Consider the following 20,341-nt stretch of genomic DNA (forward strand, 5'->3'; position numbering starts at 1 on the left):
CGGAAAGGGATATATATAAAATGGCTAACCGCATCAGCCCTTCAGTGCCTGGTCTGCCATTATTCCAACGGGACCGCTTGCATTAAGAAAGACGCTTTGATTCACACTAAGAAATTAAGCCTACTGACTGACGTTGAGCCACAGACACCCAAGATGCTCCCAGAGGCCCGAGTAGACGCATTTATCTACCAAGTCAGGAAGGCGCAGGTGCCGAAGTTCAACAGCCGCTGTGCAGACATTCAAGCGAGAGCACTGACTCGGGGCAGGCAAACACCGGCGTCACACTTCTCTCCAAACACGGCATCGGTCACTCCGAAACTGAGTCACACAGCACCCTCTCCTCTACGGCCCCCAGCGCGAGTGACCTTCCGGCCCCTGGTCACCCAGTGCTCTGGGATCGACGTCTTCCCACCGCCAGACACAGTCCGTCACCAGCGGTGAGCGTCCTCCCCTCCGCATCAGGAGCCCTCCCTCACCATCCAGGTGCAGACAGAACACTTTCGCTGAACCTGCCTCCAACCAGAAACATCGAAGACTGTAAGGATGGAAAAAAGGGGTTGAAAGATCATCCCCTCTAACTGTCTGTGTTAGATCGTAAACTCCTTTGAGGTTGAAAACCCGAACAGACTCCCGAGGACCAGCGTCCTTCCCGCAGGGCCCCTCTGCAAGGTGGGCAAGAACCAGGAGCTGCCGCCGGCTCCTGTACACCCACAGCCACCGCCTCTGCAGTCATTTCTCCCTCTTCTTAAAAAGAGGCTGCGGGCAAGTTTAAGCGCAGGAAAGGGTCACTTGCAAGGCTGCTGCGTTCACAGATTTACTGGCATCCTTGGAGGGCTCAGCCTCAGGACAGTCTGGACTGGATGTCCCAGATTTGCTCCACAGCCTCCTGCCTGGAGCCAAACGTTTAGAAATAGGAAACCACCTTAAAAAAAAAAATCTAAAGATAGAATTCTAAAAACAAACTCCTAAAAAATCTGCTTCTTAGTGGCATGAATTGTACATTTAAAGTAAATCTTGTCTTGAATGTTCTCATCACACAGACACACACACACACACACACACACACACACACAAAACGGTGACTGCTGTAACTCCTGGGGTGGTGGCTATGTTACTTAGCCTGGTGGCGGCAGTTATCTCACCATGTATGCGTGCATCAAAGGGTACACCTGAAAAATACGTGACTTTGAGTTGTCCAATATCCCTGGATTAAAGAAATAAAAATCAAAGTAAATTTCCTTTTTTCAACACACGTTTTTACGGATTAGCCACAGAACCTCGCAGCGCACCACGGGAAGAAGCGTGCGCCTGCGTGGACGGCGCATCTAAAGCATCTGGACGAGGAGAGAAAACGCGAACCACATGGCGCATCCCCGCTGTCGTCTGCAGAGCGCGTGCTGCCCACGTGCACGGCCGGGACGTGCCACTTACACAACACGGACAACTCCCAGAAGGATGCCCAAGGTAACCGTGACAACGCAGCCTCCCACACACCTGCTGTCACGGTTCCCCTCTCCTCCCTCCCCTGCCCCTAAAAATATATCTTGAAAGTTGTCAGAAAACAAGTTTTTCAGCCTGCGACTGGAAGTACAGCGATAGGTAATAGGTAATTAGAACTCGTGCAGAAGCCACGAAAATGACTCCTGCATTTTCCGGCACACGCTGCGGCCCAGCTCCCTGCTGATCCGTAGCCTGGACCACTCGCCTCTCTGGTCATTGTCCATCACCCGCGAGCTCCACCCAGAATGTCCAAACCGAGACCCAAGCCGTCAAGCACAAGATAAACGTGGGAACAACTCACCCCGTCGCCTTCAAAACCAAGGAGGTCGCTCTGTGTCACTTGAACCTCTTTCACCATCTCAGCTGGTTTCTGGGGAGAAAACACACGTTTCAGATTTAGCCGCAGTCACCCTGTGTCACCGTCTTGAGAGGAGCCAGGAGCACGAGAGCCGGGTGACGCTCGGGCCGCTTCTGTGGGCGGAGCTGAGAAGTCACCACGGCTCCCCACGGGGTTGCTTCAAATCCAGGATGCGTCTGCTCTGTGTTTTCACCTCTGGCTCCTGCAACGCGGTGCCAGCCTGTTACTAAAACTGCTGGAGAAATCTCTAGAAGATACTACAAATCCCTTCTGTGTAAAAAGGGACTTTCTGGTCGTGGCAGATGCCCCCAGCCCGCAGGTAGCTCTAAGTGCCTCGGCAGTCCTCCTCGCACCCTTGTGGACCCCAGCCTGCATCCTCTTTCTCCGCGTCCAAGCGACGCCGCCACAGCGGGGCTGGGCTCACTCCTCACGCGGCCGCGGGTGCTACTCTCCCTGGGGATTACTCCTCAGTTGTCATGATTCGTCAGCAAAAGGCAATAAGCCACCATCGCTGGTGCCCTGGAACCTCTCTCCATGCCTGGGGAAACTCATGTGTTTCTGTGCCCATAAAAAGGCTCCCATGGGGGCTCCTCCAATTACGTTTCTGTGTAAAGGGGAGCAGGGGGGCTGGTGAGGGCTTCCGCCCACATCACCCAGGACCCCAGACCCACGGAGACTCCGACTCCAAGTTTCCACGACCTCGGAGGCAGAGAAGGCACGGTGGCCAATGCCACGCTGGCTCTTGAGGCCTCTGCCTGGACGTGTCACTTACCTCCACTGATCCGTCGTCGGCAACAGCAGGTCACGGAGCCACAGCTGAGCTGTGGGTGGGGGCGCACGCCCTCACCGAGTGACCAGAACGCAAGTCAGTGACCCCCTAGTGTGCGGCACCTGAATTCCAGGACTGTGCAAACAAGCAGGTGACCGTTCAGTGCGGTCAACCCCATGCGCCTAGACCGCAGGTGTCACTGGGTCCTGAGGCTGTGCAGACACCTGCGGAGTCAGTCCCACGAGCCCAGACCCGAACACTCAGACCGTGACTGGGGGCCTTCCCTCCCTGTGGTTTACGCAGAGAAGCAATCACGGAGAATTCAGCCCCGTGGGGGCTGCCCAGAGCGCACTTGGAGAAGCGTTCAAAGTACGTTCTTCTGTGTGACTGAGACACGGTGCTGCGCTCCAGAAACAACACAACCTTGTGAACTGACTCTACTTCAACTGAAAACAATGCAAACCCCCCCAAAAAAAAACAAAAAAATCACCTTCTTTCACCGAAATATTGATGCGAGGCGACACTGACTCGCTCACCCAGCAGGCGTCACAGAGCACCTGCAGTGCGTGCACGCAGCCTTGGCCCTCGAGAAGTTGCCAGTCTCATGGGGAAGACAGACATTCATTAAATAACCACACAAGTAAGTCTAAAAGCACAACCGTGGCAGGTGCCGCACGAGAGACACATGGGCCTAAAAGAGAACAGGACAGGACTGCACGTGCACGGGAGAGCAGTCAACGTTTCCTCCAATGGGGCCATTAATTTGAAATACGAAGGATGAAAAGCCATCACTGCGTTAAGAGGAAAAGAAAGAATTTTCCAGGTGAAGGGAGCAGCACGTGGCAGCTCTGCTGCGGGAGGAAGCCCTGCGCTTTTAGGGACACGAGGGGCGATCGGAGAACAGAGTGACCGCGGCCATCCTGCCTGGAGACAGCGGGACTTAGGACTCTAGTGAAGGTGAGACGGACAGAGATTCCAGGCACGTTTGGGAGGTAAAACCAACAGAACATGGGACGACCTGGATGTGAAACAGCTGAAAAAGGTGAGTCTCAAGAACCTCCCGCAGGTGTCGTCTGTGATTTCCCGGACAGATGGGGTGTCACCCGTGCACTGAGATGGGACGCAGACCAGGCTCGTGGATGGTGTGGGAGGAGACAGGGCTCGTCCTCACCTGGCTGAGCTGGTATCTCACACCATCCAGCGGGCAGTGCAGACCCACAGACGTGCGTACGCGTCTGGAGCTCGGGAGAGAGAGCTCGTGCAGACTGAACCACGGTGACAAAGGACCTTCCCGGGGGAAAGGCTGGGAGCGAGAAGGAGCCCCAGCCACCACCGTCAAAGGATCAAGGCTCATAAAGCAGACAGTGCGCGCGGTCACCCTCGCAGGCCTCCACGCGAGCCACGCTCACGGGAACGGCGGAGGGCCAGCAGGTGGCTGTCCAGGGGATACGTTATCTGCTCCAACACCAAAGAGAAACAGAACACTGAAAGCAAATTATAACTTCTTAGACATGAAAACGCAGAAGGAGGCAGAGCAGCGCAGGCGGAGGAAGAGGTGACTGCAGAGGGACCACACCCCGTGCCGTGTGGGGACCAGCAGTAGCGCCGCTCCCAGTGCCAGGCCCCCCGAGTCCCGTCCCTGGCGTCCTCCCCCTTTCCCCTCCATCATACTTCCCACAACTTCGCCTTCTGTCCCATTCAGGGACCACTCGGTTCAGGACAAACAGCGTCCAGGACTCAGGTGACCAAGAGCATGCGGTTCACTGACAGCGCGGCTTCTCTAACCCGGAGCCCGATCTGGATGCTCTCATGAGCCAAAGGTGGGCATCAGCGGAGTTCTACAAGGGTTCCCGAGAGTGGGCTTTTCTGGCCAGGAGCCCTGGAATGGAAGAAGGCAACTTCCAACCTACGCAAAAAAATGAGAGACTGTGGACATCACCCGCTAAGGCGTCAGGTGGTAGAACACCCAGTGACCCAAGTTGGAGGAGAGAAAGGGGGACACGCGCGAAGGGAGTACACATCACTCTGGGGGTAAATTAAAGAAAAAAGAGTCGGGAGACAGAGCTGCTGAAACAGGAGCATGTTAGGAGTCAGAGTGTGGGTCAAGATGCCCCGTCACCAGCCGTCCTGGACCGTCAGGGAGACTAACGCCCAGAGCAGCCGGTGACCCCTCTTAGCCGCTAAGCGCTGGACCCTCCCTGCCCCATTTCCTCGCTGTCCTCCCCTCTCCACACAGCCCCAGGGAGCTCTTGAACCGGCCTGGACGTCCTGGGGGGAAGTTCTAGGCACCGGAATGAAGGAAAGGTTAAGGAGGCCAGAGTGTCAGCCTCGCTCATCGTCACAAAAAAGATCGGACGTTACTCGGTGTCACCCGGCAGGAGCAAAGGACAGCCCACCTTCCTCACTGATGAAAACCTCGACTTCAACCTTCACTCAGCCGTGGGAGGGGAGTGGCGCAGGCGACGCTGCGTGGGAAGATCTGAGCATCGCCATTCTGTCATTCAAGCGATCATTAAGGGCCTCCTGCCTGCCAGGAGCTCTGTTAGCAACAAGGGCCACCCAAGCGAGCAAAGCAGACCACCCGCTCCTCACGGAGCCTCAGCCTAGGGGGACAAAGGGACAGTAATCACGTAACGACAAGGCTACATACACAGTCGCAAACCGTGAGGAGCCTTAAGAAGGGCCTGGCAGCAGAAGCGCCTCGGGGGAGAGGTGGGCGAGCAGGAAAACTCAGGCTCGGGGATCTGGAGGATGAGGAGCAGCTAGCTGGAGGGGGCACAGAACACTCTAGAAGCCAGGGAGAGCCTGGGGGAGGCGTCGCGGGTGAGGCGCAGGCAGGCAGGGCTGACGGAGTGGGAGTCAGGAGGAGGCGGGCACGGTCGTGCGCTGCCCGCTACCCACCTGGTCCTCAGGCACCTCCACGGTCATGTCCAGGTCCTCCTTGACTTCCGGTGCCCCTTGGGATTCCCCGCTGGGAGTCTGGGCTTTATACACGTCACCGTCTGCGGAAAAACAACACCGACAGGGTTTCCAGACTGATGTCCACTGCACCCTTCCTCACCCAAACCAAAGCTACAGCTCGACACCCTCAGCGCTTCTGGTGTCACACTGAGCGTCCTGGCCCAGGGACCGCGGACCCCACAGGCCCCTCACCTCCGTTTCCCCGTCACCCTTGGTTCTGCTCCAGCCGAGGTGCTGGGCTCAGCGGCCCTCGACGTCTGCACTGTCTGCTTACGTCCCTGTCTCCACAAAGGTCCCAGACTCCAGAGTCACGGTCACCCTTGTGTCCCCCCCACCGTGGGACTCAGGCCAGTGACAAAATGCAGTGAACGTTCCACAGGTGTGCGTGCGGTTCATTCAGTCAGAAATAAGCACAGAGCAGCTCACGAGACATCAACATCACGTTTTAAGGACACACAGATCTGTTAGCTCAAGACACATTCAAGCCCTGGGGCTAACGGCGTCCACCGAGGCACCTGGCCTGGCTGGCAGGTGAAATCACCGATCGGCATCACCACTGGAGGTGCTCGACGCCGTAAAATCCCAGGGTTCTTGAAAAGCACATCCTCACCCTGAGCAGAAGCAACAAGTGAGCAGAAGAAAAAGCAGCGGGCCAGGCCGGGCCTTCAGCGGCCAAACGGGGCCGACGCGGCCACTGACGAGCCCAGTGACCCCAGCGGGAAACTGTGACCACGGACCCACCCATTTCTCAGTCAGGAGTCCTGGGCCTCCCCACCCCTCGCAGGCCCATTCTCGCCCTTCCTGGCCCCCAGCCCCAGGAGAACCACCCCCAAGTCTTGGGCTGGAGGACGGGGGATGGGAGAGGTGGGGGGCAGGAAGGCGGCATCAAGAACCCACACATCCCGGGTGCCCCCGTGCCTTTGATGTTAACAGTCACGGCAGACCTCCCACAAGCCTGCGATGACCTGTCTGCAGGTAAGGAAGGTGCCCGGGTCACAGGCTCACGAGAGCCATGGCTGGAATTTGAGTCCCACCACGCTGTGTTTTTCCCAGAGCAGGGGGGCCCACTGTGCCTTCCCAAAATTTCCCAAGAAACTTTACGAGTGATTAAATGCTCTATCACTGCAACTATCTTCCAGAACTTCAGGCGGTGTTGGTCCAGCGGGCTCAGTGATGACCGCTGTGAGGCTGCATTAGAACAACACGACCCCTGTGCTCGCACGCCTGCCTGGCCCGCCAGGCCACACGCTCTGGGGCGGGGGTGGGAGGGCCGGACCACGTCTTAATACCCCGGGCCTGGCCTCGGGCCGGGTGCACAGCAGGACAATGCCCGTGTCACAGGACGGGGAGCACGGAGGGGAGAAGTGCGGGAAAAGCTTTAGGGGAACGTCCAGCTCTGAACCTGGAGCAAACAGAGGAGCAGAGGAAGCCAAGAGACGGGGCAAAGGGGTGAGGAACAGAGTCATATGCATGGTAAGGGGAGCTGGGAGGGGATGACGGTAAGAGAAATGACTTCCCAAACCGTCGCGGCTGCAGAGACGTCAGGGAGCCCTCCTCTCCGCCACCTTCCCCTCCTCCCCACGGCCAGCTGTGGGGCTTCACTCTCTTGAGTATCTGTCACACCTCCAGGCGAGACGGGTCACAGAGAGCACCTCCTGCAGAGCCTGGCACCCAGGCAGAGCTGCACCGCAGGCGGCGGTGGCGGCGGTGGTGGTGGCAGCGGCGGTGGCCAAGGAGTGTTAACAGCAGCACCAGGAGTAGTGGTGACAGCAGTGATGATGGCGGTGGTGACAGCAGTAGCAGTGACAGCAGTAAGAATAGGAGTGGGAGGAGGGGGAGGAGCAGTGTACCTTAAACTGTTTCGTTTTAAAATCACCTCTGAAGTTCACCCTTTCAAATGCCTCTCACGCTCAGGGAGCAAACCCAGACAACGCAGGTGCTTTTACGTCATCAGCTCAAAGGGGGCCGTGTTTGCCGGCTGGTTCCTGTGTCACTGGTCCTTAAGGAAAAGCAAGCCCGCCCTGGGGTCCGCAGAGTGGACAGGATTCCCTTTACCTCCTGCCTTTCCCTGGGGGGCTTCCTGGCAGGAGAACCTCTCGCCCTCAGCCCCGGAATGCCGCTTTTCCACCCCCTCCCCAGCCCTGCGCACCGAGCAACTGATGAGTAAATCAGACAGTCACGAGCCGGTTTTCAAGTCAGAGAGCTGCACGCCCTCCTGCGCGGCGTCAGGAATCCCGCATTACCTGCCCCGCTCCGCACTAGAGGTTCTGCCTTCGGTTTCTTCTTCTCCTCTTTGGCATAAAACACAGAATCCTGAGCTTTGGGTGGACTGCTGTCGTGTTTCTGGGGGTCTTTCGCTTTGGGATCCTCCTGCGGTGCAAACGAAGAAGAACAGGCACTTCACTATGCCCCGTACACACGGCACAGAGCACCGTTGGCGGACAGAGGCGCGCGGCGGGTCTTATGGGCTATTTTGAGAAGGACCAGGGATGGCACACGCTTCCCGGGCGGAACAGGGGGTGGGACTCAGGGGCCTCCCAGGCCTCCCCCTCCTTGCACCATCTGTACCACGCTGTCGCCTACATTCCTCTCTCTAAAGCGGCAGACACCTCTCCCTCCTCCCAGGGACACCGCGGGCAGTGCCTCCCCCAGAGGGAAGCCAATTCTCGTCCTAACTGCAGGTGGCACGTAGGGCCTGGCACACGGGGGGCCGCGTTAGAAGGGGGGCAAGCAGGTCTACAGAGGTCCCTGGGGCTTTAGACACCCTCCTCAGAGCTACAAAAATCGCTCCACAGGGACTACCCAGCTGTCACCGCGAGAACGTCGGGGCAGGAAGGAGCATCTCTAATAAAAAATCAAATGTGGGGCAGGTGTGCTCAGGGTCACACTAGAGGGGAACTCAGGTTTCTAAAACAAAAATCTGTAAGCAGTAGCAGCAAAGGAGAACCAGGTCGCAGGGCGCGGTGCGCTAACTCTTAGCGCCACCCCGACGCCACCCCACCGAACGGGCTTCTGTCCAACTCTACTCCGTCCTTACATACAAACCGGCTGTTTCTAGTTTTCCTTTTTTCTGTCTTCACTAAAGTATTTGGAAATGGATACAGGCAAAAAAATGATACAAACAGGTATTTCTCGTGAGCTATGTCACCTACCAAAATGTCGAACTAAAAACACCCAGCTTGTGCCGTTTTCATACGGCACTACGTGTGTATCATGCAAACTGCCAGGACTTTTTTCCTTGTGGAAATTACAGTGTGAAAACAGTCCCTCAACCGCAAACAGGAGGCAAAATCCTTCCACCTGCTTCGGGAGGCTTTCCCGCAACTTGAAATTGTGTCCGTAAGGAGAGGGAGCAAGGCCTCTGCAGAACTGGAGTCAAACAGAAAACGGTATACGGTGCTCGTGGCTCAGAGGCAGCGAGGGGCTGGGGTTTGAAAACCCTATTCGATTCTTTTTTTCCCTATTTTATTTAATTTTTTTTTCGAAGTGCACTCGATCCTTTTTAGTGTTACTCACGTCGCCTTGTATAAGAAGTTTGCCCATCTTTGGCCTCTGAGACAAAGATGCTGTATGTTTATCTTATTATCCCTGAAATAGTCCTCAAAGGACAGTGACAAGGAAACACTGCCCACCCTCCTTTCGGGGCACGAAAGCAGTCAGGGGGCTGAGCAAGGAGCTCTGAGCAAACCACGCCCATCACGGTCTGACCACCAGCTCCCGTCACCCCAGGAGCTGCGGCAGGTGAAGACGCACGCGGAAAATCGCCCAGAGCAGAAAGGACTTCCTTCCAGGACGGCAGGAGGCAGGTGAGGGCGGGCATCGTGTCATTAAGTCCATTTTATCATTCAGTTTCACGCTTCACCCCACAGGCACCTGACGGGAACGCAAGATTCCAGAACCCCGCATTCCTCTGAAGTCCAGTGACGCCAGAGCCACGTGGGCTTGGCCTCTCGTCAGGCGTTGACTCGAGCACCCCCTTCTCGGGGAGCACACCCTGGCTCGCCCCCCGACTCTCCAGCGCCCCTCCTCAGCCTTCCCCGCTCTTCCCCAGGGCACTAAGTGCAGCCCACAAGTTGTGTATGACGTTCACGGCCAACCTCTCACCACGAGATGACGTGGGCCTGACGCCACTGTCTCCCGGGGCTGTGGGGAGGTCTGCCAGGCCTCCTACCAGGAAGGATGTCAGACTTTGCCTGGCAGACAGAACTGCTCCAGGAAGCATTCGCGGGAAACGTCTGTGATTCAACAGGTGGGTGGGTGTGAATCCTGAGCTAAGGAAGAAGAGCAGCGGGGAAGCGGTGGTGGCCCGGGGAGGGGGGGAGGGGGCGGCAGATGACCACACGCCATGTCTCCTCTGGGTCACTCCAGGTCCACATCCGTCAGGATGAGGCCAAACTCCCGGCGGCACCTCCGCCCAGCACACCCAGCTCCACGCGCACGCACCTGGCTGCACCCTGACAGGCCAGCGCTTCCAATCTCCCGTGTGTCTCCGGAACAGCCCCTCCTCGGGCTTCGGCAAGCTCGCCCGCGGCCCTAACTGCGCGTCGTCTTGTCCCCACACAGAGACATCCCGCCCGCTCCCAGCCCACTTCCGCACAGCCCCACGGCCACAGGCTGCCACTGGCTGCCCGCACAACTCTCCCCCTCGGGCCCGAAAGCCCCCCGGGGACGGAGGCGGGCCGCCTGCACCCTTTCGTGCCCGGTGCCTGGCATCCCTGGACACCATGGTGTCTTTTCTTAATTTACATATTTGGTTTTTTTTTAATTGAAGTACTGTCGGTTTACAATTGTGTTAGTTTCTGGTGTACAGCATAGTGATTCAGTGATACACACACATGTATGCATTCTTTCTCATACTCTTTTTCATTGCAGGTTATTACAAGGTATTGAGTATAGCTCCCTGTGCTCTAAGTAGGACCTTGCTGTTTATCTATTTCATACACAGTAGTTAGCATCTGAAAATCCCAAACTCCTAATTTATATCTCCACCCACCTCTTACCCACCCCCGGTAGCGGTAAGTTTGTTTTCTGTGTCTGTGAGTCTGTTTCTGTTTTGTAAATACGTTCTTTTGTATCATTTTTTTTCTTTTGGATTCCACCTACGAGCGATCTCATATGGTATTTGTCTTTCTCTATCTGACTTACTTCATTTAGTATGACGATCTCCAGGTCCATCTATGTTCCTGCAAATGGCATTATTTCATTCTTTTTTGTGGCTGAGTAGTATTCCATTGTATAAATATACCACAGCTCCTTTATCCAGTCTTCTGTCAATGGACATTTAGGTTGCTTCCATGTCTTGGCTCTTGTAAATAGTGCTGCTGTGAACACTGGGGTGCAGGTGTCTTTTCAAATTACAGTTTCCTCTGGATAAATGCCCGGGAGTGGGACTGCTGGACCATATAGATGTCTTTTCACTGTCGGAGCAACACGGATTTACAGCAGTTCTCAGCAGACAACACATTAAGCAGGATGCAGACACCCCGCTTTCCCATGGGAGGGGGCGAGCACCACATCCCCAATCCCCTAGCCCCCGTCCCTGCGTCTCCAGCCCCCTGAGATCAACACGAGTGCTACTTCCAAAGGCCACAGCACTTCTCTCAATTTCCTTCATCTTTCTTCCTGTTAAAATTATTCTCAGAGAACATCCCTGAGGCATGTTGGGTTTGTGTCTCTGTGTGCCTTGACAACTGTCACCGTTCTCCAGCGCCCACGTCCGTCGACCTGGCTGTTTTAATGCCACTGCACAGGGTGTCTCGCTCCAGCACGGGGAAGGCTGGCCACCTCCCGAGGTAACCTGGGATGAGTCCGGCGGTGCATCTAGCGGACGAGCAAACCACCCAACTCAGAGCCAGTCTACTGTCAGGGAGGAGGCGGCAGGCGCGCGGGCAGGAGGCACTTCCCGGCTCCCCGAGTGAACGTCCTGGTCCACAGCGGGCCAAGGTCTCCGGTCAGCGGGCCAGCCCCCGCTTCGCGCATGATCCACGTAGAGGCCTTGCCAGCACCTGAACCTGGCTGCTGCATCTCCGGGCTGCTGGAAGGCGACCACAAGCACTGCCTGAGCGCCGTGTGGTGCTGTGTGGACTTGACACCGTCAGCCCACAAACGTCAGTTCAAGACGCTCATTTCATACTGGGCTTCACAGTTTAGGGCCGGTTATTAAAGCCTGGGTGGCAGCCCCCTGCACACGGTCACACCTGGTGCACCCAAGCTTCATCTCAGTTCGTTTGTGCTCCACGGCCAGAAGAGAAGCAGGCAACCCTAACGTTCTGATTGTGGATGCGGTACAGACACGAGGCTTACTCACTACTCACTGAGACTTGACAGAGGCTTGCACCCCGGAATACTCATTTTAGTATGCAGATTCAATCTACAGCATTTATTAAATTAGCCGCACTTCTTTGGAAGGTAACAGACACCTTCCTTGGAAAGCAGCTACACAGTAAGTGTGTTTGCCGTAAACTGAATCTGATGTAACAGAGTAAGTGTCGCTTCACTCGATGACTTCCTCTTGGACTAAAAGTCACGGCTCCAGTTAATTGGACCATTTAAGGCCCTGACAGGCTCTTCACAGTGTATTTTCCAATGTTCAAATATTTGAATCCAGTGGTAAGTGAACTGAGCCAATCAAATAAGGCGAACTGTGTCCCAGGCATAGCTGAAGCACACTAATCAGTTAAAACGCTCCCGTGCGGTTTCTTTGCCATTTTCTTGGAAACGGGCATTTTTAACAGTACAATTTAAAGTTCTGCTAAATTAAACTCTCATTACGTTCAAAATGGAAATCTAGATGTAAGACGCAAACAGCTTTGCTCTTCAATTTTTTTAAACCCTCTGCTAGGGTATCTATGTTAGATTAAATTAGAACTTCATCCCCTTGGCAGTAAGTCTGATGACAGAAATCCTGGGGGAAAAAATGGGAAGTCAAAGAGGGGAACCGTCTTTCATTAACGAAGACCCTGGGCAGTCAGCGGCATTGAGCCACACGGCTGTTAGCAGAGCCAGGATTCCGACTGAGGAAATCGGAGTCCAGGGTGCTGGCTCTCCAAGCCCTGGGCTCTCCCTGGGCGGGCGGCGTGGGTTTACTAAGAAAGAAACCTGTCGTCTAGCATGCAGACAAGATTTCACCCGCCTCCTAGGCGTCCGCTTAGGTCCAGAGACGGTTCATCCCTCACTCCTTAGAGAGCCCATGACGACAGCCGTGGACGACGTGGGAGCAGACCTGTCCTCTGCTGCACGCTCCATGGAGTCCTCCTGGCCGCCACAATGCGCTTCTGCACGAATACCGCCTCCCACGTGTCCCCTTCCCTCTCGTCTGACGGCTGGGCTCGCCTAGAGCACAGCAGCTCCTCACACCAACACCACCGCCGACACCGAAGTCCTCCTGCTCCTCCCTCCCCCGCCGGGGCCTCCGCTCCTGCACCCCAGCCGGCAGCTGCCACCCCTAACCCGCCCCCGGGAAACCTGCAGTCTCCCGGCTTCTCCCGCCTCCTCCCGCCTCCTCCTGCCTCCTCCCGCCTCCTCGCGCTCCACAGCCATCGAGACCTGCCCCGGCTCCTTCCCGTTACTTTCCTTCCCATTTCCTTGAATCAAGATGCCAGAAACCCTAAGACGCGTGGTTACTTCACCTGCCGCTAAGGAGGAAGTCAAGCTGCCACCTGAACCATGTCCTGATGCTTCTTCTTGCCTAGAGGTGCTTTTTCCTCCTTCCTGAAAGAGCCCTCTGGGGGCTATTTAGACACAGGCATCATCAATATCACACCGGAACATGAGGAGAGGACATGCTAACAGAAACAAATTACTGGAATCCTCCCTAAACTTGACATCCTGAGCCTGGCTCCCCCGACCCACTTTCAACTCAAAGACACGCGGGCTTGTCCATGCCGCACAGAAAGCCAGGGAAAGCGACCGCGCTCGGCCAGCAGCCCCGGGGTTCTCTCCCAGGCTGCTCCGCACGTCCCCAGGCGGGCGCTTTCCTGCCTGGAGCCCGGAAGGGAATCCTTGCGCACCTGTCCTGTAATGAAATGCAAATGAGTGTGGCCACAAAGCCCCTCCCGGGGGGCGTGGAAAGTGAATATAAGCTTGCTGCGCTGCTCCGCCAGGCAGCGTCTCCTTCTCCACCTCCAGGGACCCTGAGACCACATGGGGGGAGACAGTGACCACCAGCCCCAGCTTCCCATTTGGAGTCCGTACACTTCACTCCATCACCCGCAGTGATTCTGGGGTGCGTCTGTTCATGTCACTCCCTTGCTGAAGGCAGATCCCCGTGAATACAGTGCTTCCCTACCCCACCAGCCGTGACCATCCCCGCCTGCCTCCCCAGCCCACCACCTGCAACCCACGTTCCCACCACGGGCACCAGGGCCTCCCCGACTCCGGGCACTATGGAGGGGGAGACTGGGGTGCATCTGAAAGTCTAACGGCAGAGGGACTGCAGAACTGGACGGGCGGGGAGGGGTGATGCTGGTGGAATCAGGGGTGACGTCCAGGCATGGGCTCAGCTGGAGAGTGGATTTCGCTGACCGCTGACCAGGTGAGACGTGTCTGCCTTCTCCACCAGCAGAGACGCACACGCAGCTCATCTCTGTCTCACACACGAAGTGGCCGGGGCCACTGGATAATCAGCAGATGTGCTCAGTCAACTCCGAGAGTCTGTGGGTCAAAAGCTCTGTGCGTGTTTGGGACGTGCTCACTGAAGGGTCAGGAAAGAGTCTCTGCTTTGTACTGTAGGTACATTTAAAAAAAATACAGAAGGGTGAGGGTATAGCTCAGTGTTAGAGGGTGTGCTTGGCATGCACGAGGTCCTGGGTTCAATCCCCAGGGCCTCTGTGAAGGGGGATACAAGTGAAATATAATTTCTTTTTTAAAAAGACAAAAAATACGGCACAGGGAACCATATTCAACACCTTGTAATAGCCTATAATGAAAAAGCATGAAAAAGAATATAAACATAACTGAATCACTGTGCTGTACACCAGAAATTCACAAACACTGTGAATCAACTATACTTCAATTAAAAACAAAAAACCACGTGCAGATTAAAAGAGGACTCAGCACTGGGTCTCACAGAGACCCGCCCCTCTCCCCACCCGACACCCTCGAGCACGAGGGTCACCGAGGGTGCACACAGCCCCCCACGTGCTGCGGGTGACGTCCCCGCGGAGGGGCCGCCTGGGTTTCCAGCCCTGATTTTTAAATTTCCTCCCCACTTTGAAAAAGGATGTTGAGGTGGTTCACACAGAAGACAGATGAGAGAAGTTAATCGGTTAGAAGGGGAAAATCAGGAACAAGTAAAGAAAGAAACAAACATACTGACTGCAGTGCAGTTGCTGTGAACAATCCTGAGGTCCAGCCTCCCGCACCCAAGGCGCCAGCGAGAGGAGCCGTTCCCGCGCTCAGCACCGCGCACATCGGCAGCTGGGGCGACGGCTTTCTCAGCACTCAGTTCTTTTTTTTTTAATGGTGGCACTGGAGATTGAACGCAGGGCCTCGTGCATGCCAAGCACGCGCTCTGCCCGAGCCACTCCGCCCTCAGCACTTGGCTCTGAGACAAACGCGTCAGGCTGACCTTCACCCGAGGGACAGCGAGCGCCGTAAAACCCTCAGCAGGCTTCGTTGAGCCAACGCCTTCGTCATCTTCCAGGACTTTGTTTTCTAGAGCACCTGCTCCCGTGTGCTCTGGTCACGCCTACTTCATATGAGAATTTCAATAATAGGCTTAATTTTTCTAAAATAGCACATTTTTTGCACTGCGGTCTGTGCTGTTTGTGATCATTCTGTCTAAAGATTTCAAAGTATTCAGTGTCCTCATCAAAGCTGGTTAACTTCCCAGTGACGGCTCCCAGAAGACAGAAGGAAATGCAGTATCAGAACAGACGTGCTCCGATTTTAGACCCAAGAGAACGAACATAAAGGAAAAGAAAATTCCATCCCTACCGATAGAGCCAAAGGCACAAGGACGACACGGCGGAGGAGGAGCAGCAGAAGCACGCCGCGGTGTTCGGCAGACGGGGGCCGTCACCTGCGTGCGCGGAAGCTTCCAGAACCACTAACGCATGGGGTTTCAAGGCTGTACCATTCACACCAAAGAACCTCCCAGCCCCGGACTCTGAGCAAAGTCGTCCCTTGCTCCCTCGCCCACAGGAGGAAGCCCGGCGCCCCACGCGGGCTGAGAGGCCCCTTCTACAACGAGGGGCCGTCCCATGGTGGGTCCCTGTCGGTGCCAAAGGACACCCAGGGCCACCACGCTCCTCCCCGTCCCCTTTGCAGTCGTACTTACTTTTTTCTTTCTTCGTGAGTATTTCTCAATGTCTGTGTACTTCCTGAAAAACAAAAGACAGTCCAGCCAGAGATGTTTAGAGCTAGGCCAAAATCTCTGCAAGAAACATGCAGGCTGTTGCGGTGACCTCAGGAGGCACCGATCAAGAGCAGGGAGCTCAGGGTCCCCAGAGGACACAAGCCCACACCAGGGTGGCCCCCAGGCTCCCGAGAGAGTGGGCCCCAAGGCAGTCGCTCACGTTCCTTCCCTGAGAGTCTCTCACTTGGGGGGGGGTCTGCCCCCGAGGCTGCATGTCTGCAGGCACCTTCTGCCCTAAAGCTTCTATATGACCCTGGGGGCAGTGGGGTGGGGGGTTCCGACATTTAAAGTTTCTGACAGCTGGTCAGTCACACTCACAGACAACGGCTTCTGCACACAGCCCTCGCCATGATGTGTGGAGCCCTTACGTCGCTGCTCTCAGAGAACCCAGAACCCACGGGTTCACTCAGGCCCACAGCTCATCGGCAGAAGAACTGAGACTAAAATCCAATCCAAACCCGGTCCGTCCTCGTCCTGGCCCGTCAGAGCTCTGGGCCGCCTGCCCTGCCCTCTCCCCCTTCTCTGCTGACAACCGCGGGCCCGCAGGCCTGCTTCCCACTCTTCGTCCAGCTTTACTCCAGCTGTTCCTCTGCCCGTGGGGAAGGCCCCCCCCACGTGGTTCTCCAGCACAAAAGCACCCCTGGGTCTACTTCCCCAAGGGTGAGTGGACTTCAGTCTCTCAGCAACTCTGCGGAAACTCCTCATCCACACCCAACCTCCTGGGCAAGGGAGAAAGCTATTTAAGCAACCAACAGACTCCGGCCAGGGTGCAACACGTGAACGATGACAGGAGGAGACAAAACACGTTGAAAGACAAAGGAACTCGTGCAGGGCGCAGGGGACACAGCAGAGAGAGCCAGTCAGCTCAGTCCAACGGCTCCTCCCGTCTTTCCACCCCCGGGCTGCCAGGACCAGCTGTGATGGATTAAGGAATCGACAAAATCAGGAAACACCCCGGCCTGGCAGGCGCGCTAGCCGGACCCTAACCTAACCACCTGCCTGGAGGGTCACGATCCGAAAGGGACAAAGGAAGCCGTTCTCTGCCTGGAAGCAGAAACCCTAACGGCATACGAGCCGGAAGAGGCATGAGGTCCGCCAGACACCGCTCCCGCGAGGGCATCTCAAGTTTCCCAAAAGGGGCTCCGTGCAGGGGGCCTCGGGGGTGGGGTGGAGGCCCCCACCTGCAAGGCTGAAGCCGCCTGCCTGCCCCACAGTGAGATGAGAACGGGCACCTCTGTTCTTTGCTCAACACAGAGACCGTTAAAACGTGACGGAGAAGCAGCTACGGGGAGGTTCCTGGCTCCCGAAAAGCTCCCGACACCAAGTGTGGTTCAAACCCAGCCGGGGGCTAAGCAACCAAGGGTGGGAGACCTCCCAGGTCAGCTCCAGAAACCGCTCATCTCAGCAGCCCTGGAAACCGGAACCTTAAAATCGCACCTGACGGTCTCGTGAAGGAGGGCCGGGCTACGTGCGTCCGGTGTCCACGCTCCCGACACCCCAGCGCCTGAGGGCCTGCCGTCCTCCCAGGCCCCACGCCGGCCTTCTTAGCTGACCCCAGCGCAGCAAACCCAGCCTCAGCCCTGATCCCGGGGCCCTCGTTTGGGACCAAAACTGAGCACGTGGATCAGGACGTGCCTCTGCACTCCAGTCCCGCAGGTCAGCCGCCCTCCCGAGCCACCGCTGAGCCCGGCCCAGCCCTGACACCCAGCAGCAGACACACAGGAGCCCGCCGGGAGCGCGGCCCTGGGGCCCCAGGCCCGTAGGGCGTTCTCCGCCTGGCCGACACAGCAGGAAAGGGGGGGGGATTGGACTGCACAGACCCACAGGCCCTCAGGGTGGGGAGCCCTGTGGTTTCACACACAAACACAACCTGAGAAGCAAGGAGCGGGAGTCCAAGGAGGCGTCGAGGGTGACTGCCCTGGGAGTGCAGCCAGACCACCTCACCTCGCGACCTCGAGGCGGGTGAACCTGAGCAGCGCTTTCTGCAGACGTGGAGCTCCTCCTTCTACGTGACGTCAGCGCAGGACACAGACACACGTCGGAGCCCCAGCGCTGGGCTCCTCTGCCTCAGGATAAAACCGCCAGGCGTCCCCAGGTATGAGTCCAAAGGGAGCGCAACGGCTCAGCTACAGGCGCCTGTCCGCCCGACTCCAGACGCAAGCCGCAGGGCGAAGGGACCGGAGCCCCCACCCACGTCTCAGCTTCCTCCCAGCCACCCCTTCATGGCCACAACCGCACACGCCATGCGGCGCCCCATCAGCCAGGTCCCAGATCCACCCCAGAAGTCACTGCTTTGTTCACCAGCAGAGACTGCCGCCCCACACAAACCCTGTGTTTTAGAAAAGGAAAAGCGCGCAGAATTAAGAAAACAAAATTGTGCCAGGTGGAGCATGGGCTCCCATGACGGTGCCTGGGGCGGGCTCCATCTTGCACATTTAGACTCTTGACCTCGATGACCCCAGTAACCCCAGAGGAAGACGAGGGACTTCATGCAGGACCTCGTGGTCCTTGTGAATATATCAAACAGCAGCGGTTCCTCCACACCTAGACTGTGAGAACCCAAAATTGCACCACTTATGAAATAAGCATGAAGGGCAGACAGAAGAGGCCACACCGGGGAGAGACGCTGGGCGGGGAAAGAGGGGGATTTACAGGCGAGAGGGAGAGGGGCCGTGTGCTCACTGCTGGACGTCGCCAGGGACCCTTGGGCACTTCCAGTAAGGGAAGTGTTTGAACGTCTCCAGTCCTGCCGCCACATAGAAGTGGTTGTCCTGCAAGTCCTTCGAGTCGTCCAGAAGATGCCCGTTCATCGTAAACAACCTGCAGAAGAAGAAAGAAGCAGCGGGCTGGGGCTCTGACAGCAGTGACGCCGGGCTGGGCGCACTGTGCGCATAGCACGGCCAGCGCGTGGGCCGCGGGAGAGCTGACGCTCCGTGAGCAGACGCCGTCCAGACGGGCCGGCCGGGCCCGCGGGGCGCTCTCCCGGGCCAGGCTCGCTCTCCGTTTTCAGGTTTCTTAATTAAAGTACATCTTTAATTATGTACAAGTGCTCAGGGACCCTTGAGAACATTTTAAGCTGTTGGTTGGTGTTCAATTAATTTTAACTGATAATAGCTAAAATTAATACAAATTGGCTTATCTTGTTATAACAATACTTAGAAAACAAACTGGCATTTATTAGCAAATATTATGCCTTTTTATAAACACCAAAAGACTAATATTTGTCTATGTTTTATTCTGCGCTCTTTTTGGCAAGTTTTAATTCACTAGTTCATTTATTTCAGAAACTACTCAATTCATTCAATGCTGAGCATCTGTTATGAACTAGACACTCAGGTAGGCATCGCCTTGGATGAAAACACAAAGAGGAAAGTCACAGCTTCCCCAAAGTCAGGAAATGCACAAAAACCTTCATAAAGACAAATATGACCAGAGAAGGGCAAAGTGCTGGCGTTCAAGGAAGAGAAGGATTAAAGGCAAGCTTCACTAAGGTGGGAGAAAGTGCAGGGGGCTTTGAAGGGTAGGTAGGGGTTCCTCATGTGAAGATGGCATGAATCCTTGGGATAGCAGAAGGGGCCTCTGCAAAAAGCCAGAACGCAGGGGTTGACTGTCATGGAAGGGTGAAACGCAAACTTAGAGCTTAAACGTTGAATCCTAGAGCCTGGAAATCTAGGGGGAGGAGTTTACCATCAATTTGGTTACAGTGAGTGGAGGCTGCACGGCTGTGTGGGATAGCACTGGGTTTCAGCCACGGTAAGCTGCCCCTTGTGGATGGGATGTCACCTGTGGGAGGAGACAGGCTGTCGCAGGAGTACCTCGTGGTCAATTACAGCAGTGGGCGTGGACGTGGAGGGAAGAGAAGGAACAGGTGGGCCCCACAGGACTCACCCCCTCTGCTGAGCACCCCCAAGCCTCAGCCTGAGTCAGTCACCCGGACGGCTGGCTGGGCCCCGGCCCCGGAGTTTCTGATGCAGCGAGTCTAGGGCTAGTCCACCTCTAACAAGTGCAGCTCCAAGAACCGCCGCCTCGGGTCAACCCTGGAGGCCTGCGGAGGAGAGCTTCCAGACCGGAGACTCGTGGGACACCATGGAGAGCCACGCTGCGCGGGGGCCAGTGGCTGCGACGTGGAACACGGGCTTCCCAGAGAAGAGCGGTGCTGGGAGTTCTGTTCTTCTGCCATCACCTGGGGGCAATCAGGGCCCATCCCCGGAGGGCTGACAGGTGACACCAGTGTCCCCAGGAGTAAGTCAGGGCGCTGCAGACGCCCTCGGCAGCGAGAGGCCCCGGGAGACAGCGGGACTGACACGTGCTCCCAGAGCCAGGGCACCAGGGCTGGACGGCAGGGCACCGGGGGCGGAGGGCGTGCGAGACCCCCGCAGCAGCAGCAGCGCTGGGC

The 20,341-nt window shown here is 56.6% G+C and overlaps 1 protein-coding gene across 8 annotated transcripts in view; it reads right to left on the minus strand.

The window, feature by feature from the left end:
* Window positions 1–20,341, minus strand: part of DCDC2C (doublecortin domain containing 2C) — a 75,326-nt gene that overhangs the window by 28,165 nt on the left and 26,820 nt on the right. For all 8 annotated transcript variants that reach the window (XR_012059250.1, XR_012059249.1, XM_072938257.1 and 5 more), the window contains 5 exons: window positions 18,628–18,765; window positions 15,868–15,910; window positions 7,832–7,958; window positions 5,529–5,629; window positions 1,802–1,870 (listed from right to left, as the gene is read on the minus strand). Coding sequence is in view for 6 of the 8 variants with exons in the window: in XM_072938257.1 (XP_072794358.1) it covers window positions 1,802–1,870; window positions 5,529–5,629; window positions 7,832–7,958; window positions 15,868–15,910; window positions 18,628–18,765 (478 nt within the window). In the remaining 2 variants the exon portion in view is untranslated. The remainder of the gene's footprint in view (window positions 1–1,801; window positions 1,871–5,528; window positions 5,630–7,831; window positions 7,959–15,867; window positions 15,911–18,627; window positions 18,766–20,341) is intronic.

The sequence above is a fragment of the Vicugna pacos genome, chromosome 15, assembly GCF_048564905.1.
Source record: "Vicugna pacos chromosome 15, VicPac4, whole genome shotgun sequence".
NCBI classification, from domain to species: Eukaryota; Metazoa; Chordata; class Mammalia; order Artiodactyla; family Camelidae; genus Vicugna; species Vicugna pacos.